Source organism: Arvicanthis niloticus, chromosome 6 (assembly GCF_011762505.2).
Source record: "Arvicanthis niloticus isolate mArvNil1 chromosome 6, mArvNil1.pat.X, whole genome shotgun sequence".
Taxonomy (NCBI): domain Eukaryota; kingdom Metazoa; phylum Chordata; class Mammalia; order Rodentia; family Muridae; genus Arvicanthis; species Arvicanthis niloticus.
In genome coordinates this window covers 41,222,886-41,247,096 of record NC_047663.1, presented here as the reverse complement: position 1 = coordinate 41,247,096, position 24,211 = coordinate 41,222,886, and the positions used below count along the sequence as shown (strand labels likewise).

The 24,211-nt window shown below is 40.0% G+C and overlaps 1 protein-coding gene across 4 annotated transcripts in view; it reads right to left on the bottom strand.

The window, feature by feature from the left end:
* The window catches only part of Myo1d (myosin ID), a 281,386-nt gene that overhangs the window by 157,621 nt on the left and 99,554 nt on the right, over nt 1-24,211 (bottom strand). For all 4 annotated transcript variants that reach the window (XM_076936189.1, XM_076936188.1, XM_034505907.2 and 1 more), the window contains exons 11-14: nt 21,893-22,063; nt 17,622-17,692; nt 14,142-14,216; nt 9,129-9,261 (exon numbers count right to left, since the gene is read on the bottom strand). In XM_076936189.1, the coding sequence (XP_076792304.1) occupies nt 9,129-9,261; nt 14,142-14,216; nt 17,622-17,692; nt 21,893-22,063 (450 nt within the window). The remainder of the gene's footprint in view (nt 1-9,128; nt 9,262-14,141; nt 14,217-17,621; nt 17,693-21,892; nt 22,064-24,211) is intronic.

Sequence of the window (24,211 nt, the reverse complement as noted above, 5' to 3'; positions counted from 1 at the left end):
AAGGTCAATTGTGATGGAGAAGGTCAGGCCTGGGAGTCATCATACAGTGGCTCCCTAAGTGTCAGCCATTGCTATTATCTATATTGTTATATCTTTGCTCTTGCTGCATTAGTTTGGGCTTCTGAAAGACATGAACTTTTATGGGTAACAGAAACATAAAACCATCAATTGGCATTAGAGATTCTATGAAAAAATCCCACTTAAAAAAAGAAAATCTCCCCTCTATGTCAATTACATTTTGTACCAGGCATTAGATCTCGATTCCTGTTAAATATAAAGCCATGTTTGGCATAGATCCTGGTACACTGAGGATAATGAATAAATTATCACTGGATAAATCAAAGAGGTCAAATATATCCTACTTGTAAGAATAGTGCCTGTCTTTCTCTTCTCTGAATCCATTATCCATCAGGCACACAGATGCACCCTAATTAAGACAGAGTCCTACATAGTTATATTAGGTAATTTTGAGCATCATGAAGGGCTTGAGATGGAAAGAGTAGCAAATGATTTAAGAAGTAGGAGAATTTTGAAGAATGTGAACTGATTTACACTTAAAAACATACGTTTTCAATACCTAAAAAGGAAGCTGTAATTATATATTTATTATGCTTCCACACCATAAAAATAAAGTTATTTTCTTCCTTCTTTGCAAATCCTACTGCATTAGCTTCTTATTGTGGGTACAGCAGATTATGACAAAGTTAGTGGCTTAAAATATTACTTTATTATCTCACAGCTGTGAAGGTTAGAAGGCTAAGATGGGTTTCAACAGCTAAAGTCATGGTGATATAGAGTTATTACTTTCAGAAGGACCTTGGAGATAGCTTGTTTATCTTTGCTGTTGTGATGGTAAATTGTGATTGTTAACTTGGCTGGACTGAGATGCATCTAGGAGATTAGTTAAGTGCACTTCCTCACTATCTCTGAGAGTGCTCAGAGAAGATTAACAAAGGGAAATGTGGGCAGCACAAGCTTAAAGGCTGGGGGCTTGACTGGCATAAAGGAAAAGGGGACAACCCATAGCACACCACATCCTGGCTGCCATGAATCAACTGCTCTGCTCTACCGTGCTCTTCTTGTCACAATGGAAGAAAAACCAAGAGTCAAAATACATTTTGCCTCCTTTCAAGTCGTTATGTCAGTTATTCTGTCACAACAATGACATCTCACACACAGCAATGGTTGTTTTCTCATGTCAGCTTTCTGCTTCTGACTCTTTTGCCTTCCTTTCCCTACCAAAGGGCTAAGTGATTATATACTGAGCCCACCCAGATGTCCTTGGATAATCACTAACTTTACGGACTGCTAAAAAGACCTGATTTCACCTTTTCTGTGTAACACAGTTACATGGACTCCTAAGTTAGGAATCTATGGAATAACAGCAAGCAAGGTAAATATGGCAGAATAAAAGGCATGGAGAGTAAATTATGCAGCCAATGAGTTAATCAGTCATGTCTATATAATAAAACCCTGACTAACAACTCACAACACTTGGGCTTGGAGGATATATTGATGTATTCAGTGAATGGTACAACCTTACTCCTTGGGGACAGAAAGCTACTGTACTCAGACCCTACTTCCAGCCTTTGTCAGCCTATTTATCTTTTCATCTGGCTGTTTGTATCCTTCATAATAAAACTGTTACCATAGGGATAGAATTTATACAGTTCTGTGAATCATTCTAACAAATTATTAAATGTAAAGAACAAACAAGAAAACTTCAAAAATTGTATCCAAGTTATACAGAAGTGGGTTCCAGAGACCTCACTTGAAGATGGCATTTGAAATCAACATCAATCTTATTAGCAACTTTGCCCTTTAACTTGTTGGACCAGTAATGACAATTTGGCTAGTAGTGTCAGAGGGAAATAAATTACAAGATACCTAGTAGGTATTAGGGTAGGTGCTACCTGGTAGGGCTACTATTCTGTCTAGCATACCTGTCTTTATTTTGGTCTTGACATCTATGGAAGAGTGACACGACCATGATATTTATAGCATAAACCATTAAGAGGTAGAGGAGTCTCTGAATCTGGGCTGGCTTTGTGACCTGCTTTACAGCAGAAGTGATACTAAGGGACGTTGGGAGAGGTATCCATGAGAAACACTGCCTCTCTAGCATGTAAAGAAGCCAAATACTACATGAACAAAATACCCAATCATGACTAGATAGTTGGGCCATAGTCATTCACTCATTTGACTGCCCATCCCTGACATCTGGACCTCTGCTTGTTGAGCCCAGCAGAATTACCCAGCCAACGCATTGAATCATGGGAAATAATGAGCTGTGGGTCTCTTAAGCACTAAATTTATGAGTAATTTGTTATTCATCAAGACATGAGCATCAAGAGATAACCGATGACAGGCTTGGTGGCCCATGCCTTTAATCCCAGCACTCAGGAATCAGAGGATGGTAGATCTTTCTGAGTTTGAAGGCAGTCTGGTCTACATAGTGAGTTCCAGGCCAGTCAAAATCAGATAGTGAGTCCTAATCTCAAAAACAAACAAATGAACAAACAAATACACTGGCATGCTATCCAATCCTGAAATAACAATACTTATATTTTAAATATTTTTGTATATTTAAACAGAGGATGAATATTTTTATAATGTTTATACAGAATCCTACTTTTAAAAGTAGCCATAGTTGGTAAAATTTGTAATAGTTTTCACATTGAGTACTGATTAACTTTGAACGGACTTAGTGCCATGGGGAAGGAGAAGAGGTCACTATTAAGTGAAGGTCTTTGGTGAGCCTTTTGACACAGAAGATCTCACTGCTTGGGGAGTAAACCTAGACAAGTGGTACCAAGCACAATAAACATCAAAGTGCTTTTAGATCTACCAGCATGTTCTGGTGCTGATGCAACCCTAAATAGAATCAGCAACCCTAAATAGATGCAACCCTAAATAGATCACCTTAGTTATCACTACTATTAAGTAGTGTGATTATTTCCTCTTTAACGTCAGATTGACCACATGTAGAATCACCTAGGATACTGATATAGTACACTTCTGTGTGTGTCTGAAGGGACAGTTTTGCAAAGAATTAATGGTAAGGATTACGGTTCTGCAAATCATTATGGTAAGATCTGGCTGGAATGTGGGCAGTACCATCATATTGGCTGGGGCTCTGGGTAGAATAAAAGGGGAAAAGGAGATTGAGACTTGAGTATCAGCATTCATCTTCCCTCACTACCTCTGGCTTTCCATGATGTGAACTATTCTGCAGTACCAAGCCTTTCCCACCAAAATGAACTGAATCTTCAAAAACAGTAAGGCCAAATAAAATTTTCCTCATTACACTGCTTCTGTTGGGTATTCTGCAGGCATGTGCTACACACACACACACACACACACACACACACACACATGTACATGCAGAGTCAATGAAATAAATAAATCTCCAAGAGCTAAAAAGAAACAGTACAAACACTAGTCAAAACAGAAGTCTGCATAGTTGTAATATTTACCAAAAATAGACTTAAAGATAAAAACAAGGAGGGAAGAAAGGGGTGTTTCCAACAGACGACTGGATCAACCAACAAAAAGATGTGATCAGTCTAACTTAAAGGAATACAAAATATTCAAAGCAAAGACTGACAGTGCACAAGGTACATGAGGAGAGGTAGGTAAAGTTAGAGTTCATTACTCACCTTTCAACCCAACAAAGAAATTAGTAGGGATACTGTACAGTTGAACAATCTGATAGCCAAACTTGACCTACTGGGACTTGCACAGAATACTGAATATAAGCTATATTTAAACACAAACAAAACATATATGAAGGTAAATTTAATGAATTTCTAAGAATATGAATCACACTAAGGCTATCCTCTGGTGAGATGCTAAAGTTAGACATCAAGAGGAACAGAGATAATTAGGAAACCTTCATGCTTGGGAATTAAGAAACATACTACTGAATGACTAAGAGATCAGAATTATGAGGTGAATTAGGAAATACTTTGAACTGCGTATACATGCAGTGATGTGGACACAGCAATCAGTGCAAGGAATCATCTGAGGTCGTACCTGAGACTTTATTAAACAGATAAGTGGAATCACACCAGCACCGAGCAATAGCACACAGGAAGCAGAAACACCACCACGAGACATTACTAACCAACCAACAAGTGGGGAAGCCCTTTCCTCTTGCTTAGTGATGTAAGTCACTGAATAAAGAATCTAGTGGGAATACTTTTTCTATATTTAATCAGCACTCTGTCTCAGCTTATAATGCCACCTACTCTCTTACTTATAAATACCAAGACTGACTCAGCCTAAGAAATCCTAAATTTGACAAACTCAGTGTTGTAGAAAGGCTAAACTGCTGGGGTTCATAGTGATCTCATTCTCTTAACCTGTCTCCTTAGGTTTTATGTGGAAAATATAATTTGTAAAAGTACGCCAAATGGTGCACGCATTAGCTAGAAGTTAACGCACGTGAGTATACATCTATATGATCTGTTTTGTACACTGTTAAACAGTCAGCACAAATTCAAGTTCATTTAATAACTTACTGATCATCTGTTGGTAGCATTTTACACAGCCATCGAGATGTATATAAAGTAGGACCTATTCTCTGCATTTAAAGATATTCTAGAACCTAGATTATAGGCAGAGGGAGAAGATAGGACACTTGAAACACTGGAGAAATGTCCCATGGAATTCTACTTCTGGGAAATTGACTAGGTAGTACTCATCAGCTTTCCAATGAAATCCTGAAAGGCAAAGGAGAAAAGATGGGGAAAGGCCTCCTCCACACACTACTGTAAGGTAGTGAGGAAAGTTCTGGCTCAGAACAGAAGCCAACAAGCAGATGCCAGGCTGCTTCTGGTTCTGGATCCTGGTGCAGATCTTTACTGTTAGTGAGCTTCTAATGTTGGTAAACACGCAGCTTCTCTTTCCGCAAGAGTCTTTCTTATGTCTTTGTTTGTGGAAAAAACATTCTTTGGGTATGGAATTCTAGTTAAGTGCTTTTTACTCTGCCTGATTATTATTCTTTCAAGCTAACCTATTTGTTTTCTGGCTGCTTTTAAGAGACTTGTCTCTGAAGCAGGTGTGGTGGTGCTTGAATATAATCCCTGCACTTGGGCGCTGGAGACAGGAAGATGAGGAGTTCCAGCTTATTCTCAGCAGCAGAGAGCTCCAGGACAGCCCAAGCCACATAGGAAGACCCTGTTATCCACACAACCAAAGCAAGCAAGTTGCTTTGTCTTTTTAGGCTCTGCACTTCACTAGGTGTCACATCAGATTTCCTTTAACTTTCCCAGCTTGGGGTCGGCTTGGCTTCTTGGCTTGCTTAGAGTGTGGTGTCTTATAACATTCTTAGAATTCATGGGCAAATTTCTTCAAGTGTTGCTCTGTGTTCCTCCCCTTCCATATACCTGCATACATGCATGCTAGATGTGTTCATTATTTTATGGCTGTAAGTGTAATTCTAGATAATTTTAAACTTTTTAATTTTCACTAATTTTTTTGTTGTTGTTGTTGTTTAGCTTTATTTCTGTAACTTGTCTAGTTACTTGTTCTTTCTTATATTTCCAGGCTCTTCACTAAACATTTTGAATTTTGGTGTGTGTGTGCACATGCATATGTGTATGTATGCATACATGCAAGTAGGCATGTAAAGGCCAGAGGTTGATGTAGAATGTTGTCCTTAATAACTCCTTCATGTTATTTTGTGAGACAGTCTTTCACAGAACCTGGATCTTACTTTCAGTAAGAATGGCTGCCTGTGAGCACCTTGGGATGTTTGTTCCTGCTCTCTAGCACTGGGTTGACAAAGATGCACCACCATACTCAGCTTTGACATGGGTGCTGGGTTTGAAACTAAGATCCTCATAACTGAGGCCAGTGAGCCATCTCCCCAGCTGTGGACTCTATTTGTGATTGTTCCAGAAGCAGGAGTTGTCACCTGGGCCTGCTGTTTAATTCCACTCTAGCATATGATATCTTGAAGTCACTTAAAAAAAAAAAAACCCTTCATTATTTATTTATTTTATGTATTATGAGTATTTTGCTTGAATATAGGCATGTGGACCACATGTGTTCTTGGTGCCCACAGGAGCCAGATGAGAGTGTCAGTTTCTTTGGAACTGGAATAACCCATGGTTGTGAGTCACCATGTGGGTACTGGGAATTGAACCTGCATCCTCTGGAAGAGCAACAAATGCTCTGAATCGCTGAGCCATCTCTCCAGAGGATACCCTCCCTCACCTCCCGCCCCCTGCTGGTAGTCACAATGAGCTTCTATTTTCCTTGTAGAAAGTCTTTAAGGTCTGTTATGAAGAAAATAATTGTGTTTTCTTTTTTCAGAAGCTTGGGGCAATACAAGACCTGGTCTCCCTTAAACTAAACTGCTGGGTTAAAGCTTTTTAAGCCTTCTCAGGTAGTGTGAACATGGGCTGCAAATCTCATTAAAGCTGGCTTATAATTACATATCCTCAAGAAAGACTTGCTGCCTTCCAACACCTGACATCATTTGGCTAAGTGTCAAAGACCAAGATAGGCTGTTTCCTCACTGACAATGGTAGATTATTTCTAGTTCATTCTAGATGTGGTCTTTTGGGGGATATAAGTTGTTGTAGGTGTGTGTGTGTGTGTGTGTGTGTGTGTGTGTGTGTATTATCAGTTTAATTTGGGTAAGCCCAAGATTCCAGTTCAAGAACATAGACTGGAATGCCAACAAATCCCCTCAGGTGAAAAGGCAGCTAGCTCTAAGGCTGCCTTCCACTCAGTCAACCTCTATATTTACACAGCCCCTGGTTTATTATTCCTTAAGTTTACTAGTTTCTGGTTGGCATCAGATAGTTGATTTTTAAAAGAACTTACTTAATACTTGTGTTGTTTTGGGTATCTTTGGTAGGCACTGTATTTATTATGCTACCAGAAAAGACAACTTTCATACATACTTTTAGGATCTTTTGTCTGTGTTCTTACATTCAACCAACCTCTTATTTTCTCATATTAACCTTGTATTGTTGTAACAAAACTCCTGTAAATGAGTGGCCTCTCTTCACACCTCCCATACAGTTGACAGGTGCCGATATTAAAGTTTATAAACTGCAACTGTGAAATCATCAGACCTGATGCTCTTGGAGGAGTTGGAGGGCAATAGACTTCTGATTAGTGATTCAGAATCCTTAAGGTTACTGTTTTATTCTGACTTTCTATTTCATCTTGAATCAATTTTAACATGTTTCTAGCAAATTAAATTTTAAAATGTGTTAGCAGCCAGTTATTCAAACACACTGACCTCTAGTATCAGAGGTTATAATGGCCTTCCATTCAACCTGTTGGTTTTTAAAATCAGTTTTATTAGAGGTTTTGTCTATTTACTAGTTTTTTGGTTTCTCCATTATGGTTAATTTCTGTTATTAAAATTATTTTCTTCTCTTTTGAGTTTCTCTTCTGGCCTTTGAGTTGAACCTACCTACTTTTAGTCATCCTTGTTACTTTATAAAGGTGTATCAAATGTTGACATCTTATAAATGTTGTCAATGTTTTGTCAAGCAGTCCCAGATATTTTATAATTTCATTATGATTATAAATCTCTCTTAAATCTGTGAATTATTTAGGAATTATAAATCTGTGAATTATAAATTATAAATCTTAAATCTGTGAATTATAATTTCATTGTGATACTCTCTTAAATCTGTGAATTATTTAGGAAAGCATTTTATTTTAGAGTTTTCAAGCACAATTAAATAACTTGCTTTGAGGATGGAGAATAGAACTGTCTATCTAGTCTTCAAAATAGTTGCATCATTGTGACCCAGCATGTGGTCAATTCTTGCAAAGGGTTTTCATTTATACTTGAAAGGAATATATATTTCCTATTCCCTGGGTACAGGCTTGTTTTTGATGTATTAGAAAAGGCTGGAATTAGGTTTTCATAGTTTCCTGTGTTTGATACAGTCTCCCTATATAGCTGAGTCTGACCTGGAACTTGCTGTGCAGTCTAAGCAGGCCTTACATTGTCAGTCTTCCTGAGATGACAGATATATATTTATCCGTTTTTGAGAACAGTGATTCTTTCACTCGTTAAATGAGTGAATGCCCTCTGCAGCAGCCGTCTCTTTCCTGCGTTGTATGCCTTCTTTCTAGGTGTTGTTTACTTCTTTACTGGATGCAGCAGATTAAAGATGACATAAAGAGTAAAGAGACAGAGGCTCAGGGTGCGAATGGCATTCTAGCCTTCATGCTCGTCTGTCTTTCTGGAAATTTAGTTCTACAAGAGGAAGGACTGAGCTTAATTGCGATCAGTTGAGGCCAAGGGATAACAGTGGGAACCATGGAAAGCTACTATATAGGTGTGCACTCGTGGTATTTGCCTTCTGTAGCCATGGTGAAGTACAGATGCAAATGAATTCTTTTACAAGAAAAATAGACTTTTAAAAAGATACCAATAAAGAAGAAAACAAAAATACAATTACCAGAAGAGAAAGATATAAAGGAGCTAAAAATAACGAGTCCTAGAGCGCTGCAAATTTATCAAACCTGTCAAGAGCAGCGGTTAGGAACAGAATTCTGCTCTTTAAGGGAGGGGAAAATAAAAGCAGTATTTAAAAATAAAATGGAAAAATAACCAGACTCAACTTACCAGACAACATTATAATCAAAGCAACAGCAAAAGTTAGAAATAATTGTCCTGAATCATGTGTATAGTGAGGATAACAGAAGCTATATTCTTGTTTAACCTCCTTCTGGCCATTTGCTGCTCCACACAGGACGGATGGTACATGACCACAGTACATTCAGCTGTTTCCACCTCCTGTCCCTCCCTCTCTGGCCATGCCCTACTTTACAGCACAGATTCAGTTTATCTTTCCAGGTATGGTATGTCATACATCTAGTTGAAACCACAGTGGCAGTTTCCCCTCAACCTTAATGGTAGAATAAAATGTTTTAAAAAGGAATTCATCTGGGATACAATTATTTTAGTCATTTAAAAAAAAAGCAGAAAAAAACATCTTATTGTTCACTTTGAATATGCACTGTTCAACTTAATTAAGGATACTTACCTAAAAAGTAAATCCCACATGCGTTCTCTAATGTATGTTAATGTATGTTAATAGGGAATCTATGGATTATAAAGGACATTTAGAAAGGAGAAGAATTACCTTTGAAGCAAGGTTGTCTACTAAAGCAATCATAGAATTCTTAAACAAGGTGGCAGCGGTCAGAGGCCTCTTGGTCACCTCTGTAATGCTCAGCTTGCCTTCTGGCCACATGTTCTTCAGCACAGGATTTGAGCTGAGAAACAGAAAAAATTAGTCAAAAGCTGCATTTAAATAAGGGAAATAAGGTAATCCATGCTGTCAAGTGTGTCCTAGGATCACAGTGCACTGCACATGGGATTCACAAAGTCCAACCGAGAAGACTGTTGCATTAGAAAACTATGGTTACACCATGACGAACATGGTACCACAGACAAATTTTAAACTGTGGCACTTTAAAAAAGTCTATAAACTTCTTTAAAGTGACATCCATTAAATTACTATGTGGATCTCTTGCACAGATAATGTGGCTCTCAGAATAAACACATACATATGTATCTTATTGTCTTAGTCAGGATTTCTATTCCTGCACAAACATTATGACCAAGAAGCAAGTTGGGGAGGAAAGGATTTATTCAGCTTACACTTCCACATTGCTGTTCATCACCAAAGGAAGTCGGGACAGGAACTCACACAGGGCAGGAAGCAGGAGCTGATGCAGAGGCCATGGAGGGATGTTAGTTACTGGCTTGCTTCCCCTGGCTTGCTCAGCTTGCTTTCTTATAGAAGCCAAAACTACCAGCCCAGGAATGACACCACCTACAATGGACCCTCTTATCCTTAATCACTAATTGAGAAAATGCCTTATAGCTGGATCTCATGGAGGCATTTCCTCAAGAGAGGCTCCTTTCTCTGTGGTAACTCCAGCTTGTGTCAAGTTGACACAAAAACCAGCCAGTACACTTATTTTATATAAACACACACACATCTGTGGAATGTTTCTGTAATGGCCAAGAAAATGAAAACAAGTCTCTAGCAGGAAATGGTTCTCACACCATGGCAGACAATAGGGCAGGAAAACATTTTCTATAGGTAACCAATATATGGCTAGGGATATGGACATAACTGTTCTGATAGTCTCCTGGATTAATGAACACATTCACAGGCAATAGTTCTGGAACAACATTGATATCATGGTATGACTACTATGACCCAAATCTGAAACTGCACATCAGGCCAATTCTATGTTGAAACCACAGATTTGTTACTTGACTTTGTTGAGATTTTTTTTTTTTCTCATAAAAAGCTGTGATTTTCTTCAGTTTCCCTTTGGGTGCTTTGTAATTTTTTTTCTTTAAAGCGAGAGAAACAAAGCCAGAAACCTAGGATGTATAAAAGGTAAGGCAGATGTGAGCAACAAGAGAACGAGGAAAAATTCATGCACTTGGCAGACAATCTGCCTGCTCCATTCTTCTCTTTACAGACACATGTACACAAGAGTGAACATACACATCATTCCTGTGTGTGTGTGCAATTGTTGGGCTCTAAAGACCAAGGGTCACATTAACATACACAAAGAAAGGATGCATTCAGGTTTTGGGAGGTTGGTCAGCCACAGAAATATCGGAAAGTATTTGTGGGTAAATGTGTCTCATCTAAAGGCTACCTCACTTCAAAGTCTTTCCTATTACAGATACATGAAATAAGCAGCAGTGAGCAGACATTTAATCTTTTCACTGCTCTGGAAGATGATAAAATGGATTCACTTTGTCCCAGCCTAAGTTCCTTTGTTCTTACTCCGTGCTTACCAAGCACACAGACAGACTAGCTTCTGTGGGTAATATTTTTCATTGTCAATTAGTAAGCAAGTTCCCACTGCTGTCTGGCTTCCCAAGCAGGTTTTTCCAATAGAAAACAACCTGTCAGACCAGTGTAAGGAGTGCACCCTGTGTGACTGTTCAATATTTCAGAAAATATACCCGCATGTTACTTCATTTCTACCCTAGGGCTGTGATCCTGGGCTACATTAGTCTACACGGAGAGGTGCTGCTCTGTCAGCTGATTTTCCAGGCCATGAGAAATGCACAAATATAACAAATACCATTTTGTGTTCCTTTTTGGACACAAGCTTGACAGCATACTGTGACATTATCACTGGTCAAATGTGGTTATATTTCCAGTGTAACATTTTCTATAGAGAAATGCTAGTCTGCCAGTTGTTCCTCAAGTGGGAGCACACCACCTGACAAACTGAACACTGGCTTTCTTTTCTGAAAGTCACGTTCTCCTATGCCCAGCTCCTGCATGGACTTTCTTTCCTATTTCAATGTGTTTGCAACTTTCTACTGCTGACAGCTCTGTCCTCATTCTTTGTGACTTCAGCATCTACAGAGAAAACCATTCTAAACCAAAAGATCTTGAGAGAATTATTTAAATATCTTGTGTCCATCTTTTCATTTTCTGTTCTTTCTCAAGCCCATGTTGATCAAACATTTGTCTTGATCACTGCCCAGAAATCAGTATTTTCAAGAATCTAGTGAGTTATTCCATGAGCAAACACAGTTGGCTAATCTTGGCACTATTTCTGTTTTTTATTTGATATTGTTTCTTACTGATTTCTTCTGTTTTAAAAGAGATTATTTATTCCATGTTTATGTGCCTAAATATACACACACTGAATGTATGCAGTACTTATGTAGGTCTAGAGAGGGTACCAGAGCCCTTGGAATTGGAGTTTTAGGTGGTTGTGAGCTGTCTCATGTGGGATCTTTTGAAAGAACAGCAAGTGCTCTTAACTACTGAGTACCACTGTGTTATTTATTTATTTATTTATTTATTTATTTATTTAAAGTACCCCCGATGGGCCTCTATGACACTGGATTTGTGTTTTTCTTCTATCTTTTTTTTTTTATTGGATATTTCATTTACATTTCAGATGTTATCCCCTTACCCTATTCCCACCCCCCTCCGCCCAGGAAGCCCCCTATCCAATCCCCCCTCCTTCTGCTTCTATGAGGATATGCCTCCACCTACCCCCTCACTCCCACCTCCCCACCCGCGAATTCCCCCACACTTGGCATCCAACCTTAATGGGACCAAGGATCTCCTATCCCACTTGTGCCTAACAAGGCCATCCTCCCTACATATACAGCTGGAGCCTTGGGTCCCTCCATATGTGCTCCCAGGCTGGTGGTTTAGACCCTGGGAGCTCTGGTTGGTTGGCATTGTTGCTTTCCTCAAGGGGCTGCAAACCCTTTCAGCTCCTTCAGTCTTCTAACTCTTCCATTGGAAACTCCTTGATCAGTTCAATGGTTATAGCTGTGAGCATCTGCCTCTGAATGTCAGACTCTGGCAGACCTCTAAGGAGACAGCTATATCAGGCTCCTGTCAGCATGCACTTCCTGACATCCACATCAGTGTCTACCTTTGGTGACTGCACATGGGATGGATCCTCAGGTGGAATGGTCTCCAGACAGCCCCTCCTTCAGTTTCTGTCCCACACTTTGTCTCCATGTTTGCTCCCTTGAGTATTTTGTTACTTTTTCTAAGAAGGACACTGGATTTGTGTTTTTATTCTATCTTGTAGAGTGCCCTCAGTTTTCTTTCACTAAATGTTGGACCATTAGGGGTCGATTATTTTTACTCTACTCTTTCTTTACTGTTATTTTTAAATCTACATGTTCCTTGGGTAACTCTTCTATTCTCATGGTCTTAAATATAACCAGCATACCAACATGGAGAGGTACCTCCAGCCCCACCTTTCTGGAGATGCAGATGGGATTCTGTAGTGGGCATTCACTAGGGTGCAGTATGGACTTCCACATTCAAAACATACATTGTCTTGCCACATAGGCTCCGGCATCACAACTGGGTTCTGGCTGCCCATCAGCTCACAGCTCCACTCTCCTTTCTGAATATCACCTGGTCTGACTCTTCCTCACCTTACCATTGCTAAGCCAGCCTCAACTGGTCTCAGTAGATCCACTTTTGCCTGTGACTATATTTTTTACACAGTGGCACTAGTAATCTTAGTAAAAATCACAGGAAATCATGCTTTGCAATGGCTTCCTCTCTCCATCCTTGTTATTATGTTGGCTCACAGACTATGATTCTGGTCCTGTCCAGCTCTCTAAACTCACTCTTACCACCCTCTCCATCTCCCACTGTTTTTAGCATACAGCCTTCTTGCTGTCAATACTCTCAGCAGATTCTTTCTTTGGGGCCTTGGACCAGCTGTACTCTCTGCTTGAAATACACTTTCTCCAGGTAGCAGTGTGGTTCCCCCCTCACTTCATATAGGTGTCTGCTTGATGCTGCCTCTAGTAAGAGTTATCCTATTTTTAATGCCTTCCCTGTACCTCTACTCTTAATCTCACCTACTTTTCTGAAAGTTATTTATTTATTATAGAAAAAGAGTGGTTTCTAAACTGTTTCCCCAGCTGTAACTCCGAGCATAGAAGAACGTGTGGCTCAGAGGTATATAATATAATCTTATAATCTGCTGAGGAATTACTTAGGCTTAAATGAGTAAGCAGAGGTCTCTCTAATCTACAGAAAAATGATCAAGATGCCTCTTCTGCCTTCCTGAACCTTCTCTTCATACTGGGTTTAAAGTTCTATCTATTGTTTGTTTTTGTTCTGTATAGCTTTTTGTATTTAGGTGGTTTGTGAGGACGAGGGAGGTCCAGGGCTCAGTCAGGACCAGGGCTCTTTGATGCCAGGTGTCAGCCTGAGAAGAGTGGCTCATACATGGGTGCAAAAACTCTGCTGTGGGAATCTGAGTAAGGAACAGTTTGAGGTGGACCAGAGGCTACTTGACACTAGTCATCTCTTGCCTGGCTTAAAAACTACTGAGGACATTGGTACATGGTACCAGAAGGCTGGTAGTAGTGGACAGAGAAAACAGAAACAAGCAACCAAGGAGAATCGAGGCAAATATTACTGGTATTAGTAGCCCCTGCCCCAAGTCTAGAGATCTTATAATCTTGAGGTCATATACATTTTTTATACATTAAGCAGAGCAATGCAGAAAAGTCTGCTAAAAACTGTTAAAATTGTCACATAAAGGAATCACGTGCACATACATATATTCTGCAATGTATGTCAAAGAGCTTGAAGTAAAGGTAACAATCATACCTGTTATACATGAGGCGCTTGAAATCTTGAAATAAAGTATCTTTATTTTTGTCAATAAAACCGATGACAGAATAGCTGGGGAGAGAACAGAGCGCAAGCATCATTGCCATGTAAGAGCCATGCCCGAGCTTCCCTGGTGTGCACAGGTCTTCTGCTATTAGTTTTGCAATCAGATTTCTGTACAACCGGTTAACTTAGCTCTGAGGTAAAGGCCAGACCTTACACACCAAATAAAAATTACCCTGCTTCTCTCCTTCAGAAGGAAAGTAGACACCAGTCCCATTGTTCTAAGAATATCATTTTCTACTGGCTAGCTTACCTCAAAAAGATGGCTTCAAAAAAGATAGCTGTATTTATCATCCAGCATTCCTAAGATAAAAGCAAAACAGCTGCATACAGGAACTAATTGTCCCATCCGTGGGGAGGTCAAGTGACTTGCCTAAGTACCACTCAGTGTGCAGGGTATGAGAGAGCCCAAGGAGAACTGCAAAGGATGGTAAGAACTGGGTAAGCAGAGAGGACAAGGACTGGCAGATAATGAGGGGCAACAGGCAGGATGAAGGGCTGGAAACAGGCACATGCAGGAGGATTACAGAGACAAGCTCACTATTCACCATCAGGGGGAAGGCAGAAAGCAAGGCTTTAAAAGACCAGTTAAGATGGCAGTTAGTGAGAAAAGCCCAGGCAGGGGAACTGTACTGCTACAGTGACCGGAAAGGCCTCTACAGGAAGCCACTCTGTGCTGGGGTAAAAGAATAACCAGCGTTCTGGGTGAGTAGGTAGGGACTAGGTGACTGCACACAGTAACTCCAGACTCCATCTTAGCAGTTCTGCTCTCTTGCCTATCTCTGTTTTCTACTTGACAATCACATCAATACTTCTCAGGTCCCTAACCCTGACCTTTAACCTTACATATTTAATTTTGCAAAATAAAAAATTATCCCAGGTGTGCTATCCACAGGGATTTAAGACCACCACATCCAAAATTATTTTGCTGCCTGCCTGACCTAGATCTTCTTCCTAATACTTTCCTGTCATTCTTAACTGAACACATGAGGTCCCCTACTCTTAGTCTATTGTTAAACCCACACAGGTTGAATTTCAAAGGCCATACATAGTATAGTGTTCAAGCCTCACTGTGATTTGATCTCATCTCCTTTTCCAGGCTTTCCAATCTGCACTATAGCAAGAATGGATACACCCCTGCTACTTCCTGAATATTTTTTCACCACCCTTCCCACTTCATCCTATAAAAATAATTCCTAGCACACAGAGCCCAGCAGCAGCAGCCTCCCCAGGCGTACCACAACACCTAAAAATATTACAGTGTTTTCTTACTCAGAGTTTGTCACAACACTTGCTGTGACTCATATGGAAATTATTATAACCTATCTTTTCTTATGCACACATATGTATGTGTACACGTGCGTATTTATGCTTAAATATGCATTTAATCACATGCGTATATGTACAACTTGTATGAAAAGTACCTTGTGGTCAGATACCATACCCTATAAAGTATTGGGAATCTAGAAGATAATCCATAAAAACCCAGTAGAGGACTGAAGGCTAGAGAAGCCTGAGGCAGTGAATGCCAGTTGGAACTCTGGATCAGGAGCCTGGAAATCTAGTTGCTGCCTCAGTTCTCCCATAAATATGACATGCGGCTTTGGGCCAGATGTCTACTTGTTCTGTAGAAGTTGAATTCTCTATAAAATGAGAGGACCTGGGGGCAGAGGCCTCTGTCCATCTCTGCCCTTATGCTACCCTGATCATCAAACAGCAGCCTGGAATAAGGCTTGGGCTTATCCTAGTGGGAAGCATCTCAGTGGAGCTGGACTTTCTTACTCAGCACTCAAAACCTGGGCACAGGGTAGGAAGGGTGGGAGATGACAACATCTAAATCCTGGGCACAGGGTCAGAAGGGTGGGTGATGATGACATCTTGCAATGATAGCTAGTTTGACAGACTCTAATTTAGACTCATATAGTTTTATGATTCTGGAGTGTTAATTTAGTCAGAAATAGCTATTAAAGTTTCTTCAAATGTCTTTCCAGCATTTATAAAGATAATCATTTGCTTTTGTCTTGATTAATCTCTTCTTGTAATAGGTTACGTGGGAAGAATTCCTAACATAATAAATAAGGAAAAGGTAGAGTTCTTTAAACAATAAGGAACAATGAAGACTAGGGTTCAATGAAGAATGAAACATAACAAAGACAGTCTGAACAATGACCCCCGTACCAAGTGACAGCCATCCCACCATCCCTTGGGAAAAGAACTCCCACACTGGAACTTGGGAATGCTGTCTTCTATAGTAAAGAGATGTGATTTTGTTAAGGATCTTGAAAGAAGAAGAGCTAATCCAATAGGCGAGTGGGGGCCATAAATGCCACCAAATCCTTTCAACATGGAGGGGAGAGTAAACAGTCAGGAGAAAGCAATGGATGAGGAGCAGCCATAGGAGGTAAAGCCACAAGCCAAGGAATGTCCATAGAATCAAAAGGTGGGAAGAGGACAGCTTCTCCCCGAGAGACGCTTCCGGGACAGGTGTAGCCTGTCATAGCTCAGTTTTGATCTTCCTGCCTCCTGAACCATGAAGCTACGAAAACTCACGTGTGCTTCTGTGTTTGTTTTTGTGGCTCTGGGAGCTTCACCTATGCCAGGTGGGCATTTTACCACTAAGCTACATCCCTAACCTAAGTGGCTGCTGTTTAAGTCACTGGTTTGTGACAGTCTGATACAGGAGCACCTGGAACCTAACATACCTAGGTAATTTTCACACCATTTGGTATTTGTCAATTGCTGTTTTTATTGTAAGGCAATAAACAATTTAAAAAATAAGAATTCTATTTTCAGACACTATCTGACAATAATATAGTAAAACTGCTTTTGCTTGCATAGCTGCTTATAGCCCTGCCGACACTGGGTGCTCTGCAGTTCCTTGCCCCTCATCCTCTCCTCTCTTATTTCCAGGCTTTTACTTAACGGTGCTGGACTTGTACACTGCCTCCTCCAGCAAGATTTCTGCAGACTCTTCACTGCTCCCATGGTGCCGAGTACCTCCCCTGCTTAGACCTTTCCTCCCTTCCTGTGACATGGATGTATCTGCTTGTATTCACTAACCTGCTGGCTTCCTTCGGGCAGAACCTATCTTATCCGTGTGTCTATGGTAGACCCTAACCAATAAACCCTTTGTTTCCAAGGTTTATTGATACACTCGTTCACTTTTATTGAATTCCAACCACACCAGGAAGTACACAGTCACACATGATATGCTCAAACCAAATGTCTGAGAAGCAAGGAAGAAATGAAGCTATGCCACCACTTTCTTCAAATCAAGAGATGAAAATATGCTGATCTACAAATGACCCCCTCATACACACACGAAAAGAAAAATGACTGGTATTTTCCTAGTATTATTTTCTGAAGAGAGACTGCATGCAACTCATCATGCTAGGCACCAGAGTAGATACTCACACCACGTCACCTGCATAATGCCGGATTCGAAAGTCCCGATCAAACTCCAGGATTTTGTCTGAGGCACAGGTCTAAGAGATAAAGGAAAAAAAGACATTTTCAACTTCTAAAATTAATTAATTACTAATTAATTAGTACATTCTAACTTAATATGACCAAACATTACAAATTACAATACCTAAATAAGATCCCCTTCTATGGGGGTTTGTTTAAATCCATGGCTGACAAGGTAAAGGCTTTTGGTAGAGATTCATGTAGCACACAACTAGCCTTCTCCATTTGCTGGCTGCTCTAATAGTCACTATGGTCAATTGGCTAGGTCTGGACAATGCATATGAACTGTGGCTATTCCATACCCAGTGTGGTCAGGGGATGGCAAATGATGCCTTTTATTTAGTTGGATACAAAGGCTGGTCCCTAGCAGGTAGAGAAGCCAAACAATGGAAGAAGTATGGCTTTCTGAGAAACAGACATGTGTTGTGCATGCTTCTGACACTTGAATCTTTCTCTTCCATGTTCCACTTGGGAGGATCACAATGAAGGCTTACTATCTATGAGGCACACACATATCACAGTCCACATAATCTACTCTTAAGAGTATGACAATGTCTCTCTCACATACATGGCTGAAGCTCAGTGAGGTAGACAGATAATACTACATCAAATTGCTAGTAAGGAGTAGCACTGAAAAGGCCCCAGAAACAGAAAGAAACATGTTTCATGTAGACAGGGTCTTAGCTCATCTGTCTGATGAGCTGGGCTCCAGCTTAGGTGCTCTTCACAGAAATGAATAAAATGATAAATCCTCTTTATCATTGAAGGGGAAAACTTTGTGAAATGGCAGGCTTTATATTCCCTGGATCTGTTCATGACTTCCTCCAACTTTCTTTGCTACAGTATAGGCCAGACAGGCAGACAATAAAAATCTACACAGTACCACTAGTACTGTGGTACTAGTACTGCTTAGATGAGTGTCATGCAGCACACAATCCTACCCAAGTCAGCGAGCTTCAGACGCTAAAGGAATGCTATCTAAAAGTTTCACAAATGAAGAATTACAGGAAGTCAGAGATTCACTGTTTCTTTCAATAATTATTTATCTGAGAAAGTAGAGAGTTAAATAAATCTGGAGACCAAAGCATCTAGTATAAAGGTGTCTCCAAAATATATCCTCCTCCAGATCTCTCAAAGCTGCACTTTTATTTTTAATTGTGTCTATGAGGATTAGTGCATTGTGAGTGTGAGTTCCTTCAGAGGCCAGAAGTGGGTTTTGGATGTCCTGGATCTGGAGTTAAGGCAGTTGTGAGCTGCCCTGACATGGGTGCTGGGAACTGAACTCTGTTTCTCTGCTAGGCCAGTATGCACAAGACCAGTATGCACTCTCTCTAGCCTGTCTGCCTACCCTGACCTCCGTCTTTTCGAAATATTCTTTAATTTGTAAAATTCCTGAAGGAATAAGACTCAAATTATGAACCATTTTTATATTTGGATAAAATGCAAAGCTGTGATTGTCCTCAACACACACACACACACACACACACACACACACCCATTAACTTTTCTTGTACTGTTATATACTTGTTATTTAGCTTTTTATTTTAAAACATTTTATAGTTGTTTGGATCATGTGACTGCCTCTCCATGGTACCTTTAATGCAATAGGAAGATTTTTAGACCCAAATAAAAGGCACCAACATTTTATTTAATAAGCCAGTAAATCTGTCTGATCAGTTAGCGGTAGCAAATGATACCTGGCTCAACATACAACCCAACGGGATTATTTAACAAAAAGGTATGAGGTGATTCAAACATCCTGACAATTAGGGTATTTCATTTCTTTCCTTTATTAGGTAAAATTCCTCAGAAGATGGGGCTGGGGGATGGCTCGGTTGGTGAGGACTTGATTTGGATCCTTAGCAATTACATAAAAGTTGTGTACAGTGATGTCTGTAATCCTAGTGCTAACAGGGCAGAGGCAGGAGGATACCTGAAGCTTTCTGGCCAGTTAAGATAGCTCAATCAGGGAGGTCCAGGCTCAATTAGAGAATTTGTCTCAAAAAATAAACTAGAAGGCCAGTGGGATGGCTCAGTGGGTAAACTAACTCCTGCAAGTTGTCCTCTGACTTCTACACGTGTGCCAAGGCAAGCATGTACATGCAAATACCTGAATACATAAATGAATGTAAATTATTTTTAAAAAGTTGGAGAGTAATAGAGAGGATATAGGACATTGACCTCTGACCTCCACATATGCTTGCACACAGACATACACACATACCACATATATACAAATTCCCCAAAAAGATTACACTTTAAATATCTCCATCTCATATTTATCCAAGGGATGGTGAAGGAGAAGGAAAAAGAAGTAGGTACTTAGTCTGTTGGGAAACTGGGACTTCCACCAAAACAGTAATAAGGAAGGAAGTAAATAAAAGAGAAAGAATCAATCACTACGGAAATTACTTTTTAGCATTTCCTATCAAATCAGTAGCAAGTGTTTAAACACAAGATGCTCAGTTGCCTTAAGGAGAAGGATTACAGCTTAGTGTGTTGGCATGCAGTACCAGCATTAGTCACTTGAGTGGCCAAGGATCAGCAGAGCCCAGAGGTCTGAGGTCAGCCTGAGCAACACAGAGCTAGAGTTCATCTCAAAAAAGACATTTCAAAAATGCTTGAAGGGCTAGATGGATTGCTCAGTGGTTAAGAGTACTGGCTACTCTTCTGGAGGAACTGGGTTCAGGTCCTACTTCCCACAACTCCAGCCTAAGGGTATCTGATGCTGTCTCCTGGTCTTTTAGGGCACTGTATGAACATGGTGCACATACATGCAGGCAAAATGCTCACACACAGAAAATAAAATGAAAAAAAATTTTTGCCTGACCAATTTTAATTTAGCCATATAAATGGCCATGGTAAAAGAGAGAATAATAATTTGGGGTATCATTTTTGAGACTTATAGATATCTATGTAAATATAAACAATTTAAGAAAGATTTATTTGGTATGATAAACTGATATAATTTCACCAACACTGACTATCTAGTATCCAGTAGGTACATCAGTAGACGAATCTCCACAACCTGAGATGACATCTCTAGACTCCCTTACAGTCAGCCATTTGCCTAGATAAAGGTGCCCCTAAATGTCTCACTGTGACTAAGGTTACTTTCCACTTTGTGCAGTTTTGTGCCCAGCACTGAGGAATAGACCTATTTGAACAAGAGGGACTTAATTAGACCTTTGGGGTATAAGTGGGAATTGGCTGAAGGGACCTAGATTCTTAATGTCACAGATCAGTCTGCATTAGCTGAAGACCAGCTTGTAGCTACAAGTAACAGCCCTGAGATAAGTGTCAGTTAATAATCAATTTACAGATGACTCACACCTTCTCTATAGTTAATGGTGGAATTTCTCCATTAAGATTACATAATTCCAAATGGGACAGAGTTAGGAAGCAGATTTATTCATGCAGAATGGCAATGTGCTTCAGATTTAGAGAGAAACAGAACTGCTGCCCATTTCTTTCTGGATGGGAAGAAACAAGGTATGTTTTCCTGGCAGCGTCTAGTTCTTGGACAAGCATGCATTTGTGGGGAAGCCTGGGGTGATGATGAGGTGTCCCTCCCCAACACAGACTCCTAAGCAAACACGAATGACAAGCATACTGCATATCAGGTCTTGTACAAGAGTCTGAGAACCACAACTCCCCCAACTATTATACAAATGTGGTTTATTTGTGACATTTTTAGATTATAAAAAATGGAGACTTGGAAGCTTACTCAATACACTGAAAGAAAGCATTTCTCCATAACAACGATAACTGCAGCTAAAATCTTTCATTTTTAAGCAGGTCCAGGGTCTGAAGAATGCAGTCAGAACACACTCCGTATTTTGTCAGTGAGGATTGTGGTGGAAAGTCAAGGACAAAAGCAATTTCTTATGCAGAGTTATCAGATGCAGGCAAAAAATTCTAGCACATGGACAAGGACTCAGCACCTATTGGCTACAAATGACATCATGCTTTTAAAGAATCCTGTTCATTTTTCCTGCATCTAGCAAATTCCTTAGTCTGTAGCTCCCTCTCCTGGATACTATGATTCTGTCAACCTCATCATTGTATCAGACAAGCAGAACTCAGAGATACACCAACGATCAGGCCTTTTCGCTTTATTTGACTGTACATTCTTTTAACCTAATATAAAGCAATGTTGCCCTGCCAAACAATAAGCAAGAACCTTACAGCTCAAGATAAGAGGAAGGTCTTATTACCTTTCGGCTGGAAAAATGACCATGTTTGCCCAATTTACTGTTAAGGGCCTCAAGGAACATTCCATCAGTGACTTTGCCAACATTCATACAAGCGTCATCCAGGATTGCAATGATGCCTTTGTGCTGTTGCTCCACGAGGTCCACAATGATCTGGTTGTTGAAGTAATCAATCTGCAGGACAAGCAGGAAAGCAATGCCCAGGAGAACGGGAACCCCAACAAGCAAGACACACAGGTGTCCCTTTCATTTCACCTCAATGTCAGCAGGGCAGACAGTAGTGAGGTCAATCACTATAGTGAGCACACATGTTAACAGAGGTTTCTGACCTAATATCTTCACTCCTGTGCTATGAATGAAACAGCAGCGATGACTGGACTAAGGCAAAGAGTGATTAATTCTTGTCTTAGTCCTTCCTGCCTCCCCATCCTACACTCAATTCCATTCCTTCATGAGTGGGATTCTCAACTGAGATTAATTTTGTCTTGGGGACATGTGATGTAATGTCAGCAGACAGTTTTGATTGTCATGGTAAGGGGAATGCTACAGGGGCTGACTGGGTGGACGCGAGGATGTTGTTAAACCGTCCAATGCCCAGGACAGCCCTACTGCAAGAATTACCCATGTTTTCATGTTTATATGTTCAGTACCATATTTGTAGTTATGAAGAAAAGTTATTAACACCTTTAGAAAAATATCCCAAAATGCAAAAATGAAGGAAATCTATTAGTAGCTAACATTTTAAATATTAGGACTATGAAAGTAAAGTTTTCTGTCCTGAGTATAAGAATTGCCTTAAAATCCAACTGTATTCTTAGAAGCCACTGATATTTGTTGAAGATTCTAGCAACTCTTGGTTTTAAGTTTAATGGTGCTTTAAGAACTGCTTAAAGCATGCTTTAAAAGTCGGGTTCTTCTGGTGACCTGAGTGCCCATGAGTTGGGAGAGATGTGAGGGATGATTTATAGGTACCGAGGTCCCATGTCGTACCCTCTCTCCAAATACAAACACATTTAATAGCTACTTTCTTCCTATGACTATGGACTCTGAATAATAAACTTTATAATTAAATTTGTTATAAAATCTAAAATCCAGCTATGTCTATATAAAACATACAATGTATACAATACATTCTTAGAAAGCTTCAGGCAAACAACTGAATTGAAAATTAAAATGTAACTTTACGAGAGTTCACTAGAATATGAAGTTCTCAATAGTTAAAATGATTTGTAGGGACTCCCAGAGATGGCTCAGTGCTTAAGAGCACTTACTGCTCTTGCAGAGATTCCTGATCCAGTTCCCAGCACCCATGCCAGGTGGCTCACAATCCCCTGTAACTCCAGTTTCCAATGCCCTCTTCTGGCCTTCATAGAACCTCTAAGCATGTGGCGCACATACAGACAAGCATGCATGCATACATAAGTAAAAATAGAAATTTAAAAAACAAAAGTATTATTCGCTTTTATAAACAAATGAATCAGAGGGCTAATCAGATTTTTATGAACTCCTGACAGGCACTCACAAACAGGCCATAAGATCGGCTGTGAAGAAAAACTAATTCTGAACCCAGTCAAGTCACTAGATCTCATCACTAATACACAGAACATGCAGGTACACAGAAATGTGTTAATTACACTTCAGGAATTGGATTAGCAAAATCTGGGCTGGGAAACCTTACAGAAAAAAATCATGCTCATTACAGAAAAAGTGCTCACTCTTCTCAACAAAAGATTACAAAGGAAAAAAAAAGAAAGGGAGCAGGAAGAGAAGGAGGGAAGAAGGGAGGGAGCACATGAGGCTGACCTATGTGAGAAACCTATCCATCAATCAATCAATCATGATGCAAAACCCTAATCTGGATCTAGTTAAGTAAACTTTCACCATCAACAACAATAAAACAACTTAAGAAATAGGAAATGATACTAAAGAAATTGTTATTCATTTTTGGGATGGGATCATAGAGCTGTGGTTATAGTTTTTGTAGGATTTTTTGTCTTTTAGAGAGATGAGGAAAATCACAGGTGAAGAAATGTGATGGCTGAGTAACTTCAAGGTAATCTGGACATATGAGGAAGGCTTCGAGGCAGGAGGATGGGGATGGTGCACAGAGTTCATGTTTCCTTCTTACTCCAGAGAACTCTTGAAATGTTCTATAATGATGAAAGAAAGCACAGTGCTTAGAAGTTTGGGGTTCTAAGGCAAACAGAGGCTACGATGTTGGTGCACACCGACTTGCTGTTTCTGTCACCTTAGAGTTGGGTTCTGTTCCCTTAGTGGTCTGTTTCAGTTACGACTCCCTCATCTTCGGGGTTACTGAGCTTT